This window comes from Gymnoscopelus braueri (genome assembly GCF_963280865.1).
Source record: "Gymnoscopelus braueri genome assembly, chromosome: 11".
Lineage (NCBI taxonomy): Eukaryota > Metazoa > Chordata > Actinopteri > Myctophiformes > Myctophidae > Gymnoscopelus > Gymnoscopelus braueri.
This window is the reverse complement of record NC_137613.1, coordinates 41352601-41375264: the sequence shown is the minus strand read 5'-3', so window position 1 is coordinate 41375264 and position 22664 is coordinate 41352601. Positions and strand designations below refer to the sequence as shown.

General features: G+C 42.3%; 1 protein-coding gene across 2 annotated transcripts; it reads right to left on the bottom strand.

Moving 5' to 3' along the window:
- Positions 1–3737: 3737 nt before the first annotated feature.
- LOC308095859 (prolyl endopeptidase) lies at positions 3738–15877 on the bottom strand. 2 transcript variants are annotated; one of them, XM_080442980.1, is made up of 15 exons: positions 15695–15877; positions 14535–14609; positions 13559–13692; positions 13210–13340; positions 12525–12734; positions 12105–12226; positions 11841–11946; positions 11353–11544; positions 8934–9131; positions 8675–8778; positions 7955–8091; positions 7265–7359; positions 6328–6459; positions 4411–4567; positions 3738–4241 (listed from the first exon to the last, which is right to left on the bottom strand). In XM_080442980.1, exons 1-15 carry the CDS (start codon positions 15734–15736, stop codon positions 3947–3949), a joined length of 2130 nt encoding a protein of 709 aa, XP_080299106.1. In that variant the 5' UTR covers positions 15737–15877; the 3' UTR covers positions 3738–3946. The 2 variants fall into 2 exon arrangements, with proteins under 2 accessions (XP_080299106.1, XP_080299107.1); XM_080442981.1 differs by having other exon boundaries at positions 15700–15829.
- Between the last annotated feature and the right edge of the window lie 6787 nt (positions 15878–22664).

The window sequence follows — 22664 nt, the reverse complement described above, 5'->3', positions numbered from 1 at the left end:
GGGGTCTAATCACCCTGTTAGGGTTTATTTCTCAACAATGACCTGCTCACCATTCATTATCCCTTGGATAAAACCCACAGACAGTCTTGACCACTTCCAACCAATACCTATTTTGGGTGAAAATGTCAAAAGAATTACCCAAATAGTGAACTCCTCTATAAGCTCACATGTCGCATCCAATGCATTGTGAGCTTGTAGATCAGCAATTTTTACTACTTTTTCCACAACACTGTCATGGGGCCAAGTATAAAATAGGACCTTCATTTATAAAAGAAAACATAAAATGATGAAACGTGGAGATACAAGGTCTCTGCCCGACAGCGACGATATGAAATGCTGCCTATCAACACTGCAGTAAACTGATTTACAAAGGATTAAGGAGTGGAACAGTGAAAGACTGAAGAGAAGCCACTATCTGCCTCTGTCTTGTTGTTATTACTGTGATTGCTGCTGTTATCTGTCTTGCTTTGGCAATATGAGATACAATCTCATCGTGAAAATAAATAGAGAATGGATAAATCTATCTGAATAGCGTGGGTGGGGGGTAAGTGATGAGATAAAAATGGGGAGAAAACATCAGATGAAACATCAGAAGAGAGAGAAAGAGATAAAGTGGTATGGAAAAAGGAGCAGCATCCATAAATATGTGACTCCCAGCAGCTACAGTATGTGTCGAAGGGGCCCTTGCGCTCTCTCTCTCTCTCTCTCTCTCTCTCTCTCTCTCTCTCCCCTTGTCCTCCTTCTATCCCTCGCTGCCTCGCTCTCCTTGTAAAGATTAAAGGAAGTATACAAGAGGAGAGCAGTCCACCTCTAAGCCGCTGTGAAGGGGAAACTTCCCCCAGTACAAAAGTTCTACTCTGCGATCTTTGCCAAAGCGTGCCGGAGCTCAAATCGGCTTTGAGAAATTAATCCCTGCTTTATGGAGGGAGTACGTAAACAAACAGAGGACAGGACGGGGACCTGTGTGTGTGTGTGTGTGTGTGTGTGTGTGTGTGTGTGTGTGTGTGTGTGTGTGTGTGTGTGTGTGTGTGCATGTGCGCGTGTGTGTGACTGTGTGTGTGTGTGTGTGTGTGTGTGTGTGTGTGTGTGTGTGTGTGTGTGTGTGTGTGTGTGTGTGTGTGTGTGTGTGTGTGTGTGTGTGTGTGTGTGTGTGGAGCTATGAGACACCAAAGGCCTTTGTGTTTCTCCTGAGAAAAAGAAACGTTACAGCTTAGAGAAAGCACGTGCGTGTGTTTGTGTGTGTGCGTGCGCGCATGCGTGCACTCGCCAAGGAGAGAGCAAAAACTGAGAGGGGGGGGGGGGGCTTCGAGGTGAGGGGACACGGATGAAGGAAATGAGGCAGAAAAAGCCAGGCCAGTACTCAGGGTTACTCCTGGGAGCCTTTTGTTCTGTGATCTTAAAACCCCCCATCTCTCTCTCTCTCTCTCTCTCTCTCTCTCTCTCTCTCTCTCTCTCTCTCTCTCTCTCTCTCTCTCTCTCTCTCTCTCTCTCTCTCCCTCTCACAGCTATCTATATCTCGTGTGTCCACCTTATTACTGGCTTTGTCTTTCCCCCAGCCTCATTCATTGGAGCACGTTTTCCCCCGGCGGGGCGGTGTCCATTGTGTTGAGAAATCCTTTAAACCCCGGCCTTCTTTTTTACAGCCTTTCTTCTCCTCCCCTCTCCTCTCCTCTTCCTGTCCGAGCCGTCTGTCCATCCGAGGGAGATACGCTTAGACGAGGCCCGCTGCGCCCCGTCTGACTGAATCATAACTTCCCTATTGAGCTCAGATTAAACTCGGAGTGACCGAGTGGTCTCTCTCTCTCTCTCACACTCACACACACACTCGCACACATGCGCACACTCTATCTCTCCAGTGTCTTTCTCTCTTTCTCTCTCTGGCTGCTGCGCTGGCAGGGATGGCGTTTCCGTATCTCTCTTTGACAGTTTAAATGGAGTTGGAACAACATACATTCAGGAGGGAAGACCACGCCTCATCGCTTCGTGCCCCTAACTCGTACTTCATCTCTCTCTCTCTCTCTCTCGTCCCCACGTCCCTGGCCATAATGCTCGTTGCCCTCATCATGCCCCTTCATCCCCTCTATGCCCTGTCAGCCTATATCTGCCTCTCATCTCTCCATCCCTCTCTTCTCCCCGGCCCTCATCCGTTCATCCCCTCACCCCACCTGGCCTCCACCCTTCACTCCTTTTTCTTTTTACTCCACACCGGTCATCACCTTATCTCTTTACTATTCAACTAACCCATTCAATCCGGGAACACACCTGTGACATTTTAGATTTGAGCTATAACCATTATTTCACACTTTGGCTATTCAAAAATAGCAGATCTACAAGTTAAAAAATGTGGGAAAATCTTTGAATATATGTTTTTTAAAGCGAAGATTTTTAACTCAAATATTTGCTTCTGGGGATTCTACATATGTCTTTTAAATTATTATTATTATTTTTTGTTTTACTTATGTTGCAATAATATTTTTTCATGTGAAGGACCACCCAAAATTATATGTATTTGGCCGCAGACCCCCATCTCAAAATATTTTGTTCCAAGGACCTGTATATATTCAAAGATTTGCACAAATTTTCCATGATTAAAAAAAAAAAGACATATCTACAAGCTCAAAAATAGCAGATATACAAGCTCATAGCACGGCACTCGGTGCCACGCTATGAGCTTGTATATCTGCTATTTTTGCATAGCCATGGTCCGTACTGACTGACAGTCCATCTGGATGCCTCCTGGTCCACTCTGTGAGTGTACCTTCTCTCCTCTCTCTCAAGTCTGCCTCCATCTCTGTTCATTATGTAGCTGCACCCCCACCCCTCCGTGTTTTATTAGTCAAGCTATTCTTCGGCAGCGTCAGCCAGCCTTTTCATTCCATCTCTGACAGTCACAGCCACTATAGTCAGTGAGGGATTTAGCAGAGTGGCATCCTACTGGGTCTTTGTGCTCTACAGTATATCCCCTCTTAGCGAGGCAGCCCAGCAGAATGACACTAAACTGACATCAAACCTTTGACCTCGATGTGTTATGTCACCGTCTGTCTTTGTCTCTCCTCTCCTCTCCATCTGTCTCTCTCTCTCTCCTCTCCATCCACATCTCCTTCAACTCAACACAAACCTGCTATTCCCCCCTCATCCACCGGGTGATGCCCTCAGTCTTTCACTCCTTTCCTCATCACCTGACTGCCACACCCATCTACACACCTGTTCCCACCCTTCTCATCAAGACTCACAAAAACAACTGTTCTGTTTATGTTCTACGTTCTACTATCTGACCTGTGTGATTTTGACCTTCTGCCTGTCTCTGGACATTTTACCTGCTCCCTATTTGGATTACTTTGCCTGTTATGGACTTCTGTCTGTCCTGGTTTTGACACTTGCCTGCCTACCTCACCTACCTGTAACCCTTGTCCGCCTTGTCAATACATTCATTATATTGATCCTGTTCTGCCCATGGTTGTCTGCACTTGGGTCCTATCCCCCGACAACAGTTACTCTGTGATGTTATCTGCTTGACTGAGGATTACAGTAAATCTGAGCAAATTTGATTGGGGTGTGGGACTTCTGCCATGTATTCTTGCAGCTTTCATTTTGTGGACCCACACTGCCACTTGGTGGAAAAGGTGAGAAGTACACCATTCTCTCTATTAGTTTGTTTTCCCAGTGGTTTTGATCGAACCAATCTGTTGACTAATTAAACTATTTGACTGCAAATAAGTATCAGATAGAGATACTGATGGGTATGCAATACATTTTATTCACATCACATTACAAACTCATAAACAAAAGATTGTGCTGTGAACCTGAGTTCAGTGCTTAATATTGGTTGCATTGTAGGTAACCTTTACAAAATAAAACTAAGTACGGCTACTTGGTATGATTTATGCATCAGTGGAACCTTACGTTTTACTGTTTTCCAATGTTAACATAATGTTCTTTCCCTCTCTTATACTTTCCAGCTGAGTCCCAGGGTCTCGGCTATGAATGCAAAGATGTGCGTGTCCTCCAGGATGGCCTTGGCGGTGGGTTTGCCCGCTCCGTGCCCACTGCGGGTGTCCACCCGCACCATGAGAGGCTGGCGCTGTCGAGGACCGCTGCCCACCCCGTGCTGCAAGGCTGCACAGTACTTGAGGGTGTGCAGGGGCACCACGCGGTCGTCGTGATCTGCCGTCAGGAGCAGGACGGCGGGGTAGGGGGGGCCGTCGTAGGGGGCCGGGGGCAGGTTATGAAGCGGGGAGTACCTGGAAGAGACAGAAGAGAGCGGTGTGATGGGAGAACGGGACGTAATGACAGATGATTGGCAGGAGAGTGAGGTACGTTATTAACCACTTTCTTCCTGGCGTCCCGTGTGTATGTGTGTGTGTGTGTGTGTGTGTGTGCGCGTGTGCGTGTGTGTGTCAGCTGTCCTACTTGATGAGCCATTTGAACTGCTCAGGGTCGTCAGCACAGCCGTAGTCGGTGGTCCAGGCATGGCCGATGGTGAACTTGTGGAACTTCAGCATGTCCATGACACCCACCTCAGCCACAGCACAGCCAAACAGGTCTGGACGCTGATTGACGCACGCCCCTGTGTGTGTGTGTGTGTGTGTGTGTGTGTGTGTGTGTGTGTGTGTGTGTGTGTGTGTGTGTGTGTGTGTGTGTGTGTGTGTGTGTGTGTGTGTGTGTGTGTGTGTGTGTGTGTGTGTGTGTGTGTGTGTGTGTGTGTGTGTGTGACAGAGAAAGAAGCAAAGAAATGGAACTCAATTCCCCTTCATATCAGAGAGCACACAGGCTTCAGTATTTTTAAAACATTTAAATCATGGCTCGGGTCAAATCGATCATGTGATCATTGATCTGAACCCTATGGAACAAACGTGCTCGAACATGGAGAGTATATGTAATGCATAGGTGATGAGTTGTTTGTTAATCGTATTGTTTTAACTTTCTATATTGCATTATTTTGTATTGCTCTTAACATCTTCCTGGCCAAGGGCTGCAAATGCAATGAAATAAGCCACATACTGTAGCTAACTCTGGCCCAACAGTTCTGTGGGGCCAAAGAAATAAAAAGGAGGATGAGAGCGACTACAAGTCACTACATCATAAATACTGCTTACACAGGACAACAGTAATCACACTGTAGATACAGTCATCTCTAAACGGCCAGTTAAACAACCAAGGAAGTAGGAATGACAGTAGTTGGCTTTGTACAATGCCATATGGCATGTAAACGATGTGGCTAAGTACTGTTTAATGTGCTGTTTAATGACTAAATTAATTCAAGCTAAGCAGCTAACTACTGTTGGGTGAATCTGACATTACCAATTATGCTGAAGACATAAAAAATGAAAAGCGCTGATTCCGTTGTGATCGACATAGCTGAAAGCCAATTTGGAACATTGACATTGTACTTCAGAGGGTGGGGTTGAATTTAGGTGCCTTTGGTAAGTTTAATTTCCGCACTTAGTTTCTCGCTTGCACACACACACACACACACACACACACACACACACACACACACACACACACACACACACACACACACACACACACACACACACACACACACACACACACACACACACACACACACCGTGCCAAATGACTCTTCATGCAGTTAACGGGGCACTCACACTGCGGTTAAGTTGGAGGGCAGCCAGCACGAGCTGAGCTCCACACTGTAAAATCCTGAATGTTAACCACTTAAGCCCCATATACCTTGTGCAATGAATAGCGAAAATAGCAGATCTACTGTACGAGCTCTCACACGACACGTTGTGAGCTTGTAGATCTGCTATTTTCACTGGGATGCCAGGTTGCACTCAGTACCTTTTGCAGTGCAGTACCGGAATGCTGGGAAACTACTGACTTCAATGCAGAACCAGGGCTATGGTTGCCTAATGCCTTAGAGGTGCATGCAAGTGATATTTTAAACAAAGAGTGTATTGTTAAAAGGTTGTGTTTGTTCAGTAACAGGGGTCTCCCATGTCTTTCCAGTGCTTTAGTTTAGTAAACAGATCTTTTTTTCCAGGTGGGTCATCAATTTCATTTAATCAAGTACCCATTTATCAGCTTACATTTTATAGTGTTCTAGTTCCAATTTTATCTGCTCATTTCCTGGTTTCACTTCCAATTTCACTTGTCTGTCTGTCTGTCTGTCTGTCTGTCTGTCTGTCTGTCTGTCTGTCTGTCTGTCTGTCTGTCTGTCTGTCTGTCTGTCTGTCTGTCTGTCTGTCTGTCTGTCTGTCTGTCTGTCTGTCTGTCTCTCTCTCTCTCTTTCTCTGTTGAAGAACCAAAACCAAACCTCTTGTGTACTCATAGATCTAACAATGAATGTTCTGTCCTTACCAACCAGCAGCCCTCCGTTGGAAGCTCCGTTGATGGCGATGTGACTGGCTGTGGTGTATTTCTCCTGGATCAGATACTCTGCTGCACACTGGAAGTCATCAAAACATGTCTGCTTGTTCCCCAAGGTGCCAGCTGTATGCACACACACACGCACACGCACACGCACGCACACAAACACATATACACGTGTGATGTGACATAACGGGAAATAAACATGACATATGGTAGAGGAGGGACATATGCATGCAAAACACTCAAAAGTCTTGTGAGTAAGGAAATAGAACATGGCTTACGATACCGTAAACAGCTTTAGTCTTTTTTTGTGCTTTTAACATACAGTACGTGTTTTAATAATAATAATGATAATAATACATGCAATTTATATAGCGCTTTTCTAGATTCCTAAAGTCGCTTCACAAAACAAAGCAAACAAGACAACTTTATTAAGAAAAAAATAGTTTAGAAAATGTATGTAAAAAGCTAAGCAACATGAAAAGGTAAAAGGGGATTTGAATTAGGTGGGGAATGCGAGTCTGAAGTGGTGGGTTTTGAGGGTAGTTTTTAAAGCAAGGGTGGGGGTAGCTTTGATGTAATCTGTGAGTGAGTTCCATAGGGAGGGGGCAACAATTGAGAAGGCCCTGTCACCCCAGGTTCGTTGCTTCGTCTTGGGGACCACCCCAAGACAATATGTCATATTACAGTCGTTATCACCTTGGCATCCCTGATAACGCAGTTGTTTTGGTGACTGTAATGCACTAGGTAATACACTAGATGGACACTAGGTGCCAGCAGAGAACAGTTACTAGCATCCCTGAAAAGGTGCTCAGGGAAGGGAATAATGTTCAGGAAAAGGGAAAAGTTGTGAACACATAAAAAAAGGCATTTAAAACAATCCAGATCCAGGCACAACTTGAGATGTTTTATGTTTTCTGTGTACCTTTATGCCAGGTGAGTCCATATTCTCCTCCGCCTCGTATGTTGGCCACAGCCAGGATTCCCCCCAGGTGTCTGACGTACAGCAGGTAAGCCACACTGACCAGAGACACGAGACAATCAGCAGCATCCTTATCCTTATGCTTAAGGGACTTTTCACGCTACGCTTAGATCCGCGCCGCGGGGTCGCACTGAAACGCACTTTCATGTGAAAAAACGCGTTCTACAAATTTCGATTCTGGTGGTGGGCGTGTATGTGAGATGACCACAAACGTGTCAGTGTCAGATGGCTATTGCCTCCCTATCTTCCCGCTCGTCTCTCATTGAAAATGAATTACCATGCGCGTCAATGACTCCTTGTGTGGACAGGCCTTAATCACTCAATCAAACTGGTGGCCCTATTTTGGGCATGTCACTATAGGCAAACATCTTCACACACTGACCAGACACAAGAGACAATCAGCATTCTTATAATGCTGCTGCTCCACTTACAACGAGAGGCTCTCATTAGCTAGCTTGTTCGCCTGGTAGAGAAATTACACACAGTACCCAAGAAATCCAGTACTCTCACGGGTCCATTTGGTTACATTTGTACACTCTCAGATGTACAAATGGGTAAATTAGCACTAGGGATTTTACTGTGTGGGGTTATCTGATTATAAAGGAAGTTGATGATAATAACAAGTGAACTCACTTGTAGTGTGGTTGAATGGAGTTCTCAAAGCCTCCGTATCCATAGAGGAAGACGGGATGTGTTCCGTCTTTCTTTAGGCCTCTCGCGTGAACCAGAAACATGGGGATGTTAGTTCCGTCTTTACCAGGATAAAACACCTGAAAACAGACAGGGGCTTTTGTAAGATTTTCAAAGACAGAGCAAAATTCAGAGGAAAACAATCAAGCAAGACATTTGTGGGCTTAAAGTGATGTTTTTTTAAACAGTTGATGTGTGTCAGCTTTGCTACAGGATGATTAATTCTAAAATGCAATCTTAGTTTAGGCTTTTTTACTTGCATGTCCAAATTCACCTGCTGCCCCTTGTTGTCTAGCTCAATGACAAAATGGTGAAATTGACATTTTTTCAAGCTCTACTCTCCTAACATTGCTGCATCATTGTGCCTTATATATTGCCTAAGTCCTAAGCCAAAAATGTCTTGGGCAAAAAGTGCGTTTAAGTCAACATTTTGACTTAGGCAGAAAGTGATTTTTTTGTAACAAGTCTCTCCTGAAAACTTTACAAATATGAGTTAGGCAATTATGCTATGAGGCTAACGACATACTGTATTACACGCTGGAACCATGGTAATGTGATTATTGTCCCAGCCCTAGTGTTAACTGGTGTAATCAAACAGTAAGTGCATTGGACCCATCTCAGTGTTTCTGGAGGAGAGAGTACAGTAGTAGACTGAATGGTCACCTGGCTGGTCTGATAGTCTTCCTCCTGAATGCCCTTCACCTCCACCCGTCTGAACACTCTGGGCTCTGGCGTCACATCGCTCAGATCACAGTGGTAGATGATACCTAGAGGTCACAGTGTAATCATAATACAGTAGATTACCAAACCAACCGTAAGTACTATTTCAACAGAAAATAACTCTCTGGGGCTTTGTTTTGATTATGTGCCTAATTATTTGATCAGAGGTCAGGAATCTCTCCGTACTGTGTGATGATATTACCTGGCGTGGTAAAGGAGGAGAACTTGTAGAAGAATTCCGAGTGCTTCTTCTTGCAGCTCACTGCCGACACCGTGCCAACGTCCAGCGGCAGGTCCCGGACCAGCTGGCCTGTCGCCAGCTCATACAGCTGCAGGATATCCTTCACGTCGTGGACATAGTTGACCAGCAGGTGTCCCTGGTTCACGCAGGAGACCATGCCTAGAATAATTCACAGAGAGAGTAATGGAAAGTGGAGTTGATGTAGGTGTAGTATGGCATGCTGCATGAGCTTATCAGGTGGTGATTCTTTTGCAGTGGTGTAAAGTAACTAAGTACGTTTACTCAAGTACTGCACTTAAGTACTTCTACTCCACTGCATCTCAGAGGCAAATATTGTACTTTTACACCACTACAATTATTTGAAAACTTTAGTTACATTGTAGATATAAATTCTTACATTATAAAACATTTATTAACCACTTTAGCCCTATTTTATACCCATAGGTTATTTGAAAGTTGCAATCTACAAGCTTGTAGATCTGCTATTTTCAACATTTTAGTACTTTTACTTTTGGTACTTTAAGTACATTTTGATACCAATACTTTTGTACTTTAACTCAAGTACATGTTTAATTCCAAACGTTTACTTCTAACACAGTACTTCTACATTGCAGTATTGATACTTTTACTAAAGTAAAACATTTGATTAATTTTTTCACCACTGTTCTTTTGTGAGTGTGTAATGTACACTCGTTCGTTTCATTCAGTAAATGCAAGGCAGTCATTAAGAGGAAAGCCCAGGAGCATGTGTAGGTGCAAAAAAGGTGTACAAAATGAGGTGAAAGACCAGGAATTCCCTTTTATATGGTCTGATGAATAATATTTACATACTGTATGACCTGTCTTTATACAAGCACTATTTTTCTGCAGATAACGGTCTCTTATTAGAACCTGCCTATTATTTACTTAGTTGACTGCACTTCCTTTAAAAAGATGATAGGGGGCAGTGTGCTACTTAGTGCTCTCTAGCGTCATGAAACCCAATACAATAGCCCATCATACCAAGAGATAAAACATGAATGAGTTATTTTCCTTTAGCTAACAGACTGTAGGGGGCAGTGTGATCATTATGCTTGGACGATACTGTAGATGTGCTCTGAGATCACTCATAGTTTTGTCTTCCAGGTACTTTAAAATAACTGAATGAATGACTGAATGAATGCGTTTTTAGGCTGAATTGTTCATTACTATTTCATTAGCATTTGACATGGTTTTTACCAATGATCTCTGATTATCACAGTGTAAAACATTTTTTTTTTCTGATAAAAAATAATTGTCCAACCTATTATAGTTTTTAAATGCAGGGGCGTGTGTGTGTGTGTGTGTGTGTGTGTGTGTGTGTGTGTGTGTGTGTGTGTGTGTGTGTGTGTGTGTGTGTGTGTGTGTGTGTGTGTGTGTGTGTGTGTGTGTGTGTGTGTGTGTGTGTGTGTGTGTGTGTGTGTGTGTGTGTGTGTATCAGTGCAACCATGGATATACAATGTTTCGATTATGTTATGTTTTAATTTGTATGACTAAACCAAATGACACACTATTTAAAAAAGAAAAACGCTTAATGGTCAAGTTCTGCGTTTGAGCATTTCCCTCTGACGAAGATGGGTCAGACAAAGAGAAGTTTAGCTTGTTGTGGTTAGACATCGAAACGTCAGTGGAAGTGATGGAAAATTTATCAGGAAGGTGTTGCCTAACAGTGAAAGGACCTAAATGTGGAACTACAAATCTGACCACTTTAATCGACTGCTTCTCCATTTACATATGCCAAACGTTACTGTACCAACAGTATGATCTGTAACATCGCTGGAAGAGTGACATGTGTGTTATCGTGTGTACCTGCGGTGTGTCTGTCACAATTATTACATAATAGCCTGATGATAGCAAATAGTTTGTATAATCGTTTCCATGTTGAAAAATGTGAATACATTTTCAAACATTTTCAAAAACTGATTTATATGGTCGAATGTTCAATTCCAAAATCACAATAAAATTGTAAATAGCAATTATTTATACGACCATTAATCATTGAAAATGTCATGATTGTGACAGCCGCTAGCAGTGTGTGGAAGTGCAGATACACATTGTTTGTTTTCTGTTCTCCCTCAGTATTGCTATGTCGTCGCTGTCTGGCATTAACCTTGTACTGTATATCCCAAACCGTAACTTTTCAGGTAAAAATAATGTGTTCCAATGGATCCGATGTAGTTTGATATGTGTATATATTATTTAGTCACAAGCTCTTGTTAACAGCCACACAACAGTATTTTTGGCATGTCAACCTTAAAAAAAAAATCAAGAACAGTTAAAATAGTCGATCTACAAGCTCACAATACATTGCATCGCGTCACATTGTGAGATACAAGGTTTCTGCAACGATATTCAGTCTCACCCAGGACATCTTTTTCATGCTGTGGAATGAGTGTGCTCCAGTGCTGTCTGTCTGGTCGCTCCAGGTCTATGTTGATGACACAGTAGAGAGGTGCGTCCAGGTTGGAGCGGAAGGTGAACACGCTGCCCTCGTTGGTGACGTAAGAGTACTGCGCCTCAAAATTGTCCACCAGCTTGACCCAGGGCAGCAAACCTGAAGGGAGATGAAGGGATTGATTGAGTAAAACCGCGGAGCTCTCATCTCTCAAGAACTCTAGAGGAGTGATTCTCAACTTTTTATTAAGACTTTATATAAGACTTTATTAAGTTTGATATGCTTTAGGAACGCTTTTAAGATTTTCAAGTGGGCCATGATCCAGAAAACGTTGGGAACCACTGGTTTAATCTCTGAACCGTTTGATCTGACATATCACATGGAGATGGAACTAATTTACTTTGAGAAGAGATCACAGCTGTACTGTAGCTGTAGGTGGTCACATGGATACTGACCTGTGATGCCATTGTCCAGTGCTTGGAGGTCGCAGTACCACAGCTGGTTGACAGGCTCACACCCTTCACTGATGGACAAAACGGCATATCTGCCGTCATCAGAAACCTGGTATGACAGAGGGGCCATATAGCAGGGAAGAAGGGAAATAGTTCTTATGTTTTGTACTACTGTACACGTTCTGCCAGACTTACACAAGACAGGACAGAAATACCCACTAACAATGATTTGAGACATTAACAATATCCAAGCCTGGTATGACTTACCGTCACCTCACTGAGCCACTTAGGATGGTCGGGGAACTCCGCAACAAGAATGTCTTCTGACTGTTTGGTGCCGATCACATGGTAGTAAAGCTTCTGGTTGATGTTGGAGGTGGTCTCTGTGCCTAGTATACAGCAATAAGCAGAATAGGATGCATTGATGCATGCTCAATCCTTGTGGACTAGCTTTGAATAAAGCTGTGCTTACTAAAATGCAGGTGTACCAACAGTAGTGAAGAATTAGGCTACAATCTGTAGAATTAATAAACAAAAAGGGAAAAGGCTTAGAGCTCCATCAAGTTCAAGTCCAAAGCGTCCCAAAAGGGGAAACTGTGTTTGCATAAGGGGTGGTATCAAGACAAAACCACGTGGCATCTTCCATACATTCAGCTTTTACTAGAATAAACTAGTTGTGATCCTCACCATCAGCCTTGCCGTCCTGGCGTGGGTAGCAGTTATAGAAGACACCCTTGGCGTCATGCGTCCAGGCCAGACAGCTGAACTTGAGCCTTTCCAGCACGTCCGGCAGTGGACTACGGTCGTCAGCCTTCAGAAACCGTAATGTCACCCAGTCTGAGCCGCTGGAGCTCAGACCATAGGCGAAATATTCACAGTTTTCTGAGAGACGCCCCACTGGGTGGAGAGATCAGGAGAGAAAAAGGGAGAAAGAGATTTAGTTTGCGGAATAGCGAATCCCATCTTAGTAAATTGACCTACGTATAGATAATTAGTTATTAGGCACTATTTTAATGTAATCTAAAATGTATTAATGTAATACAGTGTGTGTGTGTGTGTGTGTGTGTGTGTGTGTGTGTGTGTGTGTGTGTGTGTGTGCGCCACACGTATTTCTCATTGAACACGGTGCATATGCGTTTGTATGTGCAGTTTCTGTATTGTGTATACATGCATGCTTGTGCGTTTATGTACTGTATGCTCAATAGTTAAGCAAAGGCAAATTAGAGAAGGTTACTGTGTGTGTGTGTGTGTGTGTGTGTGTGTGTGTGTGTGTGTGTGTGTGTGTGTGTGTGTGTGTGTGTGTGTGTGTGTGTGTGTGTGTGTGTGTGTGTGTGTGTGTGTGTGTGTGTGTGTGTGTTAGGGTGGGATTCACTCTTTAGTGCCACGGTGCCATCATCGGACAGAGTGTTTGGATCAAAGAACACTGTTGCTGGTCCATCCAGAGTGTCCTGCACATAGAGCACATACTGGTTCTGAAGGCCCTGGTTGTGGGAGTAGAAATACCTGCAAAAAATAAAATCTCACCTGAGTCTCACATTTCAACTAATACAAAAATCCTGAGAGACAATTTAACTTAGGATTTTACTGTGCATATATCCCTTGCTTTCAACCCATCCTCTCTAATTAACATTGTGTGTTTTTTGTTTGTACGTCTGTTATCTTATTCTTTTGAATGTAGTTCCTATATATTGTTCACATGTCTCATATCATTCAGTTCCTACTTGTTCCCTCTCTTGTAAGGGCAGCTGTATTTGGGGTAGTCGTAGAGCTCGGTGAGTCGCTGGTGGAGCTGGCTTCTGACTGAGCACTGCTCCAGGAAAGGCATGGTCAGCTTGTTCTGCTCCTCCACAAATGCCTGTGGAGACAGAGCGACAGAGTGAGAGAACATTTTTCCCAACAATGGATGAAAAGATGAAGCAGTTGCACACACTCACAACCTCGATGCAATGTGAATTTTCTGCACTAGATTTATGGGAGAGCTGTTCCCAACAATAGGGATGACTCTGACATCGATACAGCAGTCTGTAGTTTCCCTGTGCTGTCGGTAACATATAGACCTTTCTTCCCTCTGTCGTGAATCACTCTGTTGCACTTTTCTTCTCATGTTTCTTCATCTGCTTTGCTAATAGGAACTTCTTCCAGAGGAACTGTACATTGATGTATTGCTCATAGTGTATGTATGCTAGTACAATACGTACTTCCTGATAATCACCTGAACATTTACTGCATTGCCAAAGACTTGACTGGACAGACTGTCTGTGTGTGTGTGTGTGTGTGTGTGTGTGTGTGTGTGTGTGTGTGTGTGTGTGTGTGTGTGTGTGTGTGTGTGTGTGTGCGTGTCAGTGTGTGCGTGTCAGTGAGTGTGTGCGCGAGCACGTTTACCGCATAAGACCATTTTGAGTGCTAACAAGCCTTATTTGTGCAACATTGATAGTCATTAGGACATCCTTAACATTTTGCCAAATATATTATTCACAAGTTGATTCAAGCCTGCATTGCCTGTAGACTTGTTTCTAGTGATGTACTTATTGTGAAATGCTTGTTGTGAAGTAGTTTTTTTTGTTTCTGTTTAATAACTGCATTGAGGCTAGAAGCGTGCAGCTGCTTCATCTTTTAAAACCTGATCGCTTTACCATGGTTGGCACCTCAACAACATTTGTATGCACTCCTCCATTTGTCTTGCCTTGTGTTGTTTACCTTGGTCTCCTCGCTGTCGGGGTCTTCCAGCCAAGCGTAGGGATCACATATCTTAGTTCCATGGTATTCATCCACCTGCAACAAGGAAATATACTCTAGGTCACAACAGTTAATCGAACTAACCAATTTAATTGATTATAAAACATAATCGATAATGTAATCAAATTTGCTTAAGTGGTTGATCGATTCATTGATATATGTTTAAAAAACACGCTCTAAAAAGTAGCTAATAAATAGAATAATTTCTATCGTGTGGGAACATATCATCGCTGTCGGGCAGGAACCAGCCAACTAATTTTTTTATTTTTGAATAAATTAGTGCCATTGAAAACCCTCTGTGTGGGTTTTACAAATATTGAACCAATGAAAAGTATTAAAAAAGGTAGTATTGTGTTGTTCTAAAACCATGTTTTTTTATTTATATCCTGAAATAAATAAATAAAACGGACACTTCCGGTTCAGGGCTTTGTCACTATTCGCCAATAGAAGGCTCTGTAGAAGACTGGCCCGATGAAGTGAGCGGAGGTGACGCAACTCTCCTTATATGGCTCTGGAGGAAACCTTCCAAGGCACCGACCTGCTCGTTGGGAGCAGTTAGGGGATAACCCATTCAATCCGGGAACGCGTCTACATTCTTTCTTTCTGGTCTTTCTCTTTCTCTTCCTGAGATCCTCAGGCAGGAAGGCTCTTCTGGTCATTCTAATCTAGACTGAAGACAAAGGGCGATTGGGCCTTTGCCACCTGGACTGGAATGACCTGCCTGAGGAGATCAGACGGGCAAACATCAGTGTTCTCTTTTAAATGACTTATTGAAACACACTTTAATAGACTTGCATTTACTTCCTGATTAAAGTCAGTTTTGTGTTCTTATCTTTTTATCCTTTCATTATGTTTCTCGCGCACTTACAGTATTTCCTCATATGCTCTTTTATTATTTATTTATTTATATGTTTCTTTCACATTTGCTATCTCTTTATTTTTTCTTTGGAATCTTAGTGAAGCGCTTTTTAACTGTTTTAAAACAGGCTATACAAATAGAGTGTATTATTATTATTATTATTATTATTACGGTATTGCCGATTGTGTGCTCTAAGACAGAATCACTGTAAGACAGACAGCAGTAGCAGAGCAAATACACACAGCAGGAACACGACACCGACCTTACTGTCATCTCTCCGAGCAGCTGGGTAGTTAAATGGCATGGCTTGGTCTGCAAGAGAGTCCGTATGTCTTCTTGAGGTTTATGTCTATGACTCTATGTCTGTTTGTTAGTGTATTCGTCTCAGTCTCTATTTTTGTCTCTCTTTGAATCTGTTGAATCACGACAGTGAGCCTGCACTGAAGTGAAAGTGAAAGCACTTCCTCTCAAGGCATGCACAAACACATGTAGGCTGCTAGGCTACTGTAATATACACCCATGCTCTCCCAGACACAGAGGTAGCAGAAGTAGCCTACTATCTCAACTCAAAGTAAAAATACTCATCTAAAAATACTCTGGTAAAAGCTGAAATACCCTTTTAAATTATTTACTCAAGTGAAAGTACTATATTGTTAATTTACTTTAAATGTAGTCCTCAATGAAAAGCATATTTAAAATATTAACATACTTTTAAAAACACTGCCCGTGCCCTTCGTTACCAGTTGTACCCGTCTGTTTGTCTGTGTTCCTTTTATGTCCATATATGGAGATTTCTGTATGTCTGTCTGTGTCTGTAATTTGTATTTTTCGGGTATAGATTTTGCCTCTGTATTGGGAAATGAGTGTGCACAAAGTACTGATGTAGTCAAAATAGTATAGTAAAAATGCGTAACTTTTTGTGTAGTAATTGCAAAAATAATGTGTGGTTGTCACAAAATCCCAAGGCAGGGGGGGTCTTTGCACTAGGCAAGGTTAGGCGACTGCCTGGGGCCTCAACAGTCAGGGGGCCTCATGAGATTTACCCAAATTATTGTTTTTTATATATAAATAAACTGTTTTTCATTCCATTTGAGGCCCCTCAAGAATCCTAGGTAAAAATGCCCCAACAAGACCACTTATTCCACAAGCTTCACTTGTGGCCCCCTCAGTTCAGACTGCAGTGGTCTACCGCACCGGCCAATTGCAAGCTGAGCTGCCGAGAACGTTTTAGGAAATAAGCACACTGCTGGTGGGTGGGTGTACAGTTGGAGAGTGACGAGCAACCGATCTACTATGACCCCCCGTCAGTGACACTGAGCCGCAGCCAGCAGGGGCCTCATGCCTGGTCTTGTCTCATGCACACCATTTGGGAACTACTGAGTTAGGCAATGTGCTTTTCTGGCTAGACAGTAGGTGTAGCTACAAGAAGTCAATCTCAGGTGAAATGTGGGTGGTGTGTATGGGTCTGTGTGTGTCATTTTAAGGCCAAGTAAGTGTATGTGCTTCCCATGTTTTCCTGAGGCCTAGCCATAGTTTAGAATTAGAACTCCAACTATGGAATCCTCAGGCCGGGATATAGTGCTGTTTTTGAGACCACCCAAAACAAGACCAAGAATTTGAATCCCAATCAAGTCCATGATCACATAATAAGGATTTTCAAAAGGAAAAATCTGGTGAAGATTACTGAAATGTGAATTCCAGATTAATGAGTCTGTTATATACAGTTATATACAAGGAAAATAAATACTCAAATCAATGACCGATATTTACAAATTGTAGCCTACTTAAGTACAGTAACAAAGAAGTTACCCGATGTAGCATTTTTTACCTTCCTTACCGATGATTCCAATACCTGAACTTGCGTATTAGTCGATACAGAGTACCGAGCTGATAAGAGTGCATTAAAATATTCCTTCTTTTTTTACAGCTGTATACTGCTATCCCTATAGGTTGTGAAACGATTTTTTATCATTGTTATATGGCCTGACTCGGATAAACCCCTTGTAAAACAGATAAATAACAGCAAATCAATGCCATAGCATATAACTTTATTTATTATCATTTTAACAATCACTATAACTGAAAAATTACAAATACATTTAACAATTGTTAAAGTGCGGACACAATTTATTAGAATAAGGCATTTAAATGTTACAGAGATGGTATAAAACAGTAGTACAACATCAACTTAAAAAATACACATTCAGAATAAACTAGAATTGTTTAGTGTAAATGAGTTATCATCACATGATAAATGATGTGATGTGGAAGTGTACTTGATAATACCTGATCCTGCATTCTAGACTGTTATCAGAGGCATTTTCGTTATCAGAACAAATACAGTATACTTCTCACCTCTGTCCCGCTTTTTACAAAAAGTGATGTCAGCCTGTGTGTGCGTACGTGTGTGCGCGCGTGCGTGCTTGCACGTGTGTGTGCCAGATTAAGACATTGTAGACAATTTGGAGTCTTAGTTGTGTAATCATTAATGTAGGCTAGTCACTGGGACATCCTTAAAACACATCACTCACAAGTTGATTCAGCCCTGCAATGTACTAATTTGATGCTTTTATTATGGTGATTTGGAACTCCAGCAAAGGGGTGTGTGTGTCCTGGTACTGGAGCCTATAAGGTTTCCATTGTTTAGAACTCCATCCACTAATTCTGTGGAAACAAACGCCTCCACAATTATGACACAGAGGTGACAAATCATCATTAAAGAAATTGATTACTGCTTTGCCTATATAAGAATGAGAATAACTTTAACGATTGGTTTGACAGATAGCACATTTTACTTGGATTAAAGAAAGAGATAGATGGACACACAGACAGACAGACAGACAGACAGGTCTTTATTCATCCCGTGTAGAAATGCAGGTGTCGCATGAAACACATATGGTAAGAGTAGAGAATAAAAGTCAAAGTACAAATATAATACAGATATAAAAATAAGAATAGACTTAAAGTCTGACCTAGCCTCCTGCACTTGATCTGACTGGGTCAGCATAATGTATAAACTATTAATAGATATAGGCTTTAAGTATAATGTACATAAGCATAATGTATAATGTACAATCTATCACTATCATTATCATTACATCTAACGTACCCGTTAGGACGGTACAGGACGGTTCCCTGGGGAGCACCGGTGTTGCTCACCAGCACATCCAACAGGCTGCCTGCCACCTGTCAAGTCTGATGCACTGAGGTCATGTGGATTGCACAAAAAATACATGAAAATGTGTTCTTTCTTTCTTTCTTTCACACCTCCGCATGATCAATCATCAGAAAAGTATATTAGAACTATTAGCTACGGAACGGTACTGACAAGCAGACACATCCCTATGACGTGCCTTACTGTACCTTTCATCACCAATTCAGTTGCAACAGAAGTTATTCATTGAAATGATCTGTTTCATCTGAGACAGGCTGTGGTTTCCACACTGTCATGTGATGCCAAGATACAATCTAAGTGATGCTGACATTGCTTCATTTTGCATCATTACTGTATGCTCAATAGTTAAGCAAGGGCAAATTAGAGGAGGTTACGTGTGTGTGTGTGTGTGTGTGTGTGTGTGTGTGTGTGTGTGTGTGTGTGTGTGTGTGTGTGTGTGTGTGTGTGTGTGTGTGTGTGTGTGTGTGTGTGTGTGTGTGTGTGTGTGTGTGTGTGTGTGTGTGTGTGTGTGTGTGACACACAATTACTATAGGGCAGTGGTTTTCAAAGTGGTCCTCCCAGGGAAAAGTTTTTAATATTTTAACACAAATCTGGGTGGGTGGGTGGATCCCTGGCGCACAAATATTTTCGGGTGGGGGTTTGCTGCCAAATACATAATAAATGTTTGGGTCCCTGACATTAAAAAGTTTGAGAACCACTGGTATAGGGTGTCAAGAATAGTCTTGTGTGACCTGTATATGTGACCTAGGCTATTCCTAACCCAAGAGCATTGCTTCCATTGTTCTCAGACAGATTTAGCATATTTTGTCCTTCCAAAGATTACTATAAATAATCCATATTATACTTTGAGACGTGGCATCATAATTAAATTCTAGTGCTTGCTCAATCTATAGTGCATTAGCATATAGTATGTCAATCCATGTCTGCATTGTGATTCATCTACTACTGTATACAGGGTATAAATAGAAGAGGAGGCTAGAGAGAGAAAATAACAAACAGTTTCAGACATTCAATCTGTCTAATCCACAAAGCTGTGAAAACGACTGGTGAGAAGAGGGGTGGGGTTGGGGGATGGAAAGAGGGCTAATTTCAGACTGATTCAGCTGAAGTGATTAAGTGAGACTGGGTTGATGAGAAAATAAGCTGATGGACAGCCACTGGCCTTTTTACCATGTGCTCGCGCCTTTATGTTCAGGTTTGTCTGCACACAAACGATGACGTGCCAGGAAGTGCAGTGCAAACATGCTGTGAGGTCAGCAATCAATGAAAACGTAATGTCCCTGTCATGAATGCATTTCGTCTGCATTTAAGAAGGTGACGAAATTTCGACAATTTTTTAAAAGTTTTTCAGAAAACAGAAAAGAACTGAACCAAAACAAACTATAGACCCCTTAACAGACGACGTCACACTGATAAGAACCAGTATGCGCGCGCAGGTCGGCACCAAAAGAAACCCATTCTGTCAGGTCTCGCTAGGACGCGCCTCACTAGCCAACACGCAAGAGGAGGTTGAATGAACTGAAACCAGCGCACCCCGAAACAATATGGGAATTGATTGCATAAAACAATCACCTGTGCGTCCAGTCTCAATGTTGGTAAACAAATAATTGGTCTATATGGTATTTCTTAATCATTTCACCCAAAACATTTATAACAATATATGACTATTGACACAAAAATAACACTGTCAGTTATGTAACATAAGAGGATTAAATGACTTGGGCCAATTTCTATTTTGACTTAGGCAATTATAAACCTGACTTAGGCCAAATTATTTGTGGAGTAACTGACTTACTCCAGACTTATGCAATTTATGTTATGTCACTCTTGAGATAGGCCATTATACTAAAGGGGGCAGGAACAGCGTGATCCTTTTCTATTAGGATTTAGGTGATTTTACCAGAGGTGGCCAGTGTCATGAAAAGCTGATTTGGGCAAAAATTTAAAAATCCTCAAAAATGTACTTCGGACATTATTTCAAGAAGGTGACTATTTGGAAACCTAATGGTCTTTTGAATTAAAATGGAGATGGAAAAATATAAATGCTGAGATACAACCCTCAAGAGACGAGATCATATTCTTAACATATTTTCATATTCGTACATATTATACTGCATTGCCAACTAAGTTAAAGATACAGTAACTTTAGTTTGTAACGGCACTGGAGATTGTAGTGATGAATCATGATCATGGTAATAAATGTCATATACAGTACAGTGTAGAAATAATATGGATTATAATGAAAGGCTACATATGGTACACAATGGTCAAAAAGGTTGTATGATGAGATAATACAATCGCCCGATTTGCCCTTCACCTCACCTCACCTCAGCTCACTTCTTGCTTGCTTTCTGCAATTATTGAACTGGCCCTCATGTAAAAGTACTCTTCTCTAATAAGCGTCACAGCAATGATGACAGCAGGGCAACAAAGGTACAACAAAGTGGTCTAATTACTGCTAATCACTACCTCAGGCATTACCTAACAACTGTCAGCGCGTGCCTTAATTGGCAACAGACAAGGGGCAGTTCCTAATCTTTGGGACTGGTTGGGAGGAAAGTGGCCTATAGGCCAAGCCACAGACAGATGGGCTGTTATGAAAGAAGACAGACTGAGCCATCCCTGAGCTCTCTTTTGCAGCGGTCGCCCTGGCATGGTCCGTCCTGTACAGTGGCTTCCTTTGAGCTGGCCCCGGGCTATGCAGTAGTTAGCCAGCCTGTGGCGACTATGGGATTAGATTAGCTAACCGGGCAGAGTCACTGTCATCTGACTGCCAATGACCAGTTTGACCAAAGGAGAGGAGAGGAGAGGAGTATTGGAGAAAGGAGGTGAGGTCCTGGAGCAGAGGAAAGGAAAGCAAAGCAGAACATATAGACTAGAGGAAAGGAAAACAAAAAAAGAGAAGTGGAAAGACAATATGAATTCTAAAAATATACAGTGTATGGTATGTATACAGGCATGTGATGAATTAAAGGGAAAACCTGAATAAATGAGTAGAGAAACAAATACAGATGCTTCCATACAAGTTTACTGCTTGATACAATTAATCAATTAACATCTTATCATACTGTGTGCTTTATTTGTATAGCACATTTCAACAAGACAATGCATGAACCACTCATTACAAAGGTGAATGCACATTTGAGAGTCTGGTGATGAAACCATTGGCATCAGTCAACAGAAAGGTGGAAAAAAGTGATATGGTCAAAGTGGTGTACACAATAGAAGGTACAGGCCTGAATGCTTGGCACTGACAGTGAGGATGGCTCGGTTAAGTTGGGGGGGGGGGGCATAATTCTAGCATGGTTTGGTTCCACTTCCCTTAGAAGGAAGGTTTACTGCGAATCAATAAAAAGCTATTCTGAGGGATCACCTTTATTAGTCTATCCTGATGGGAGTGGTCTCTTCCAGGACGACAATGTCCGCATCCATAAGGCACAAGGGGTCACTGAATGGTTTGATGAGTAGAAACGGCATGTGAATCATACTAAAGCCTTCACAGACCTCCAACCAATTGAACATCTATCGATTTTAGACCAACATTTTAAAACGGCACTCTCCACCACCATCATCGAAACACCAAATGAGGGAATATATTTTGTTAGAATGGTGTTCCATCCCTCCAGTAGAGTTCTAGAGACAATTTATGCCATGGTGCATTGAAACTGTTCTGGTGCGTTGTGTTACTTGGCCTGGCCCAACACCTTACTAAAACAATTCATGTTGATTTTTAAAATCTTAATCGTAGCTCTGTTCTTGTACCTACAGTATATGTATCCTGTGATTCATGCTTGTTGCTGTGCTGCTACGACACCTGAATTTCCCCACTGGGAGGGATGGATGGAGGGTTAGATAGGTCTCTCTCTCTCTCTCTCTCTCTCTCTCTCTCTCTCTCTCTGAGATGAGCACATATGTACGTACGCATGCACACACACACACACACACACACGCGCGCGCGCGCACCAACATAAAAGTGGACAACATTGTGTTGATCCCCCTCCCCACTCCTCAACAGATGGTCATAATGTTGCGAAGGACAACGGATTATCCCTTATTG

Excerpts from the sequence above, each read along its gene's own strand:
- LOC308095859 (XM_080442980.1), bottom strand. The coding sequence starts at position 15,736 with ATGCCATTTAACTACCCAGCTGCTCGGAGAGATGACAGTAAG. Across the intron at positions 12,735-13,209 it reads TGGCACCGTGGCACTAAAGA|TGGGGCGTCTCTCAGAAAAC; the intron begins GTGAATCCCACC and ends CTCTCCACCCAG. Across the intron at positions 6,460-7,264 it reads TGGACTCACCTGGCATAAAG|CTGGCACCTTGGGGAACAAG; the intron begins GTACACAGAAAA and ends GTGTGCATACAG.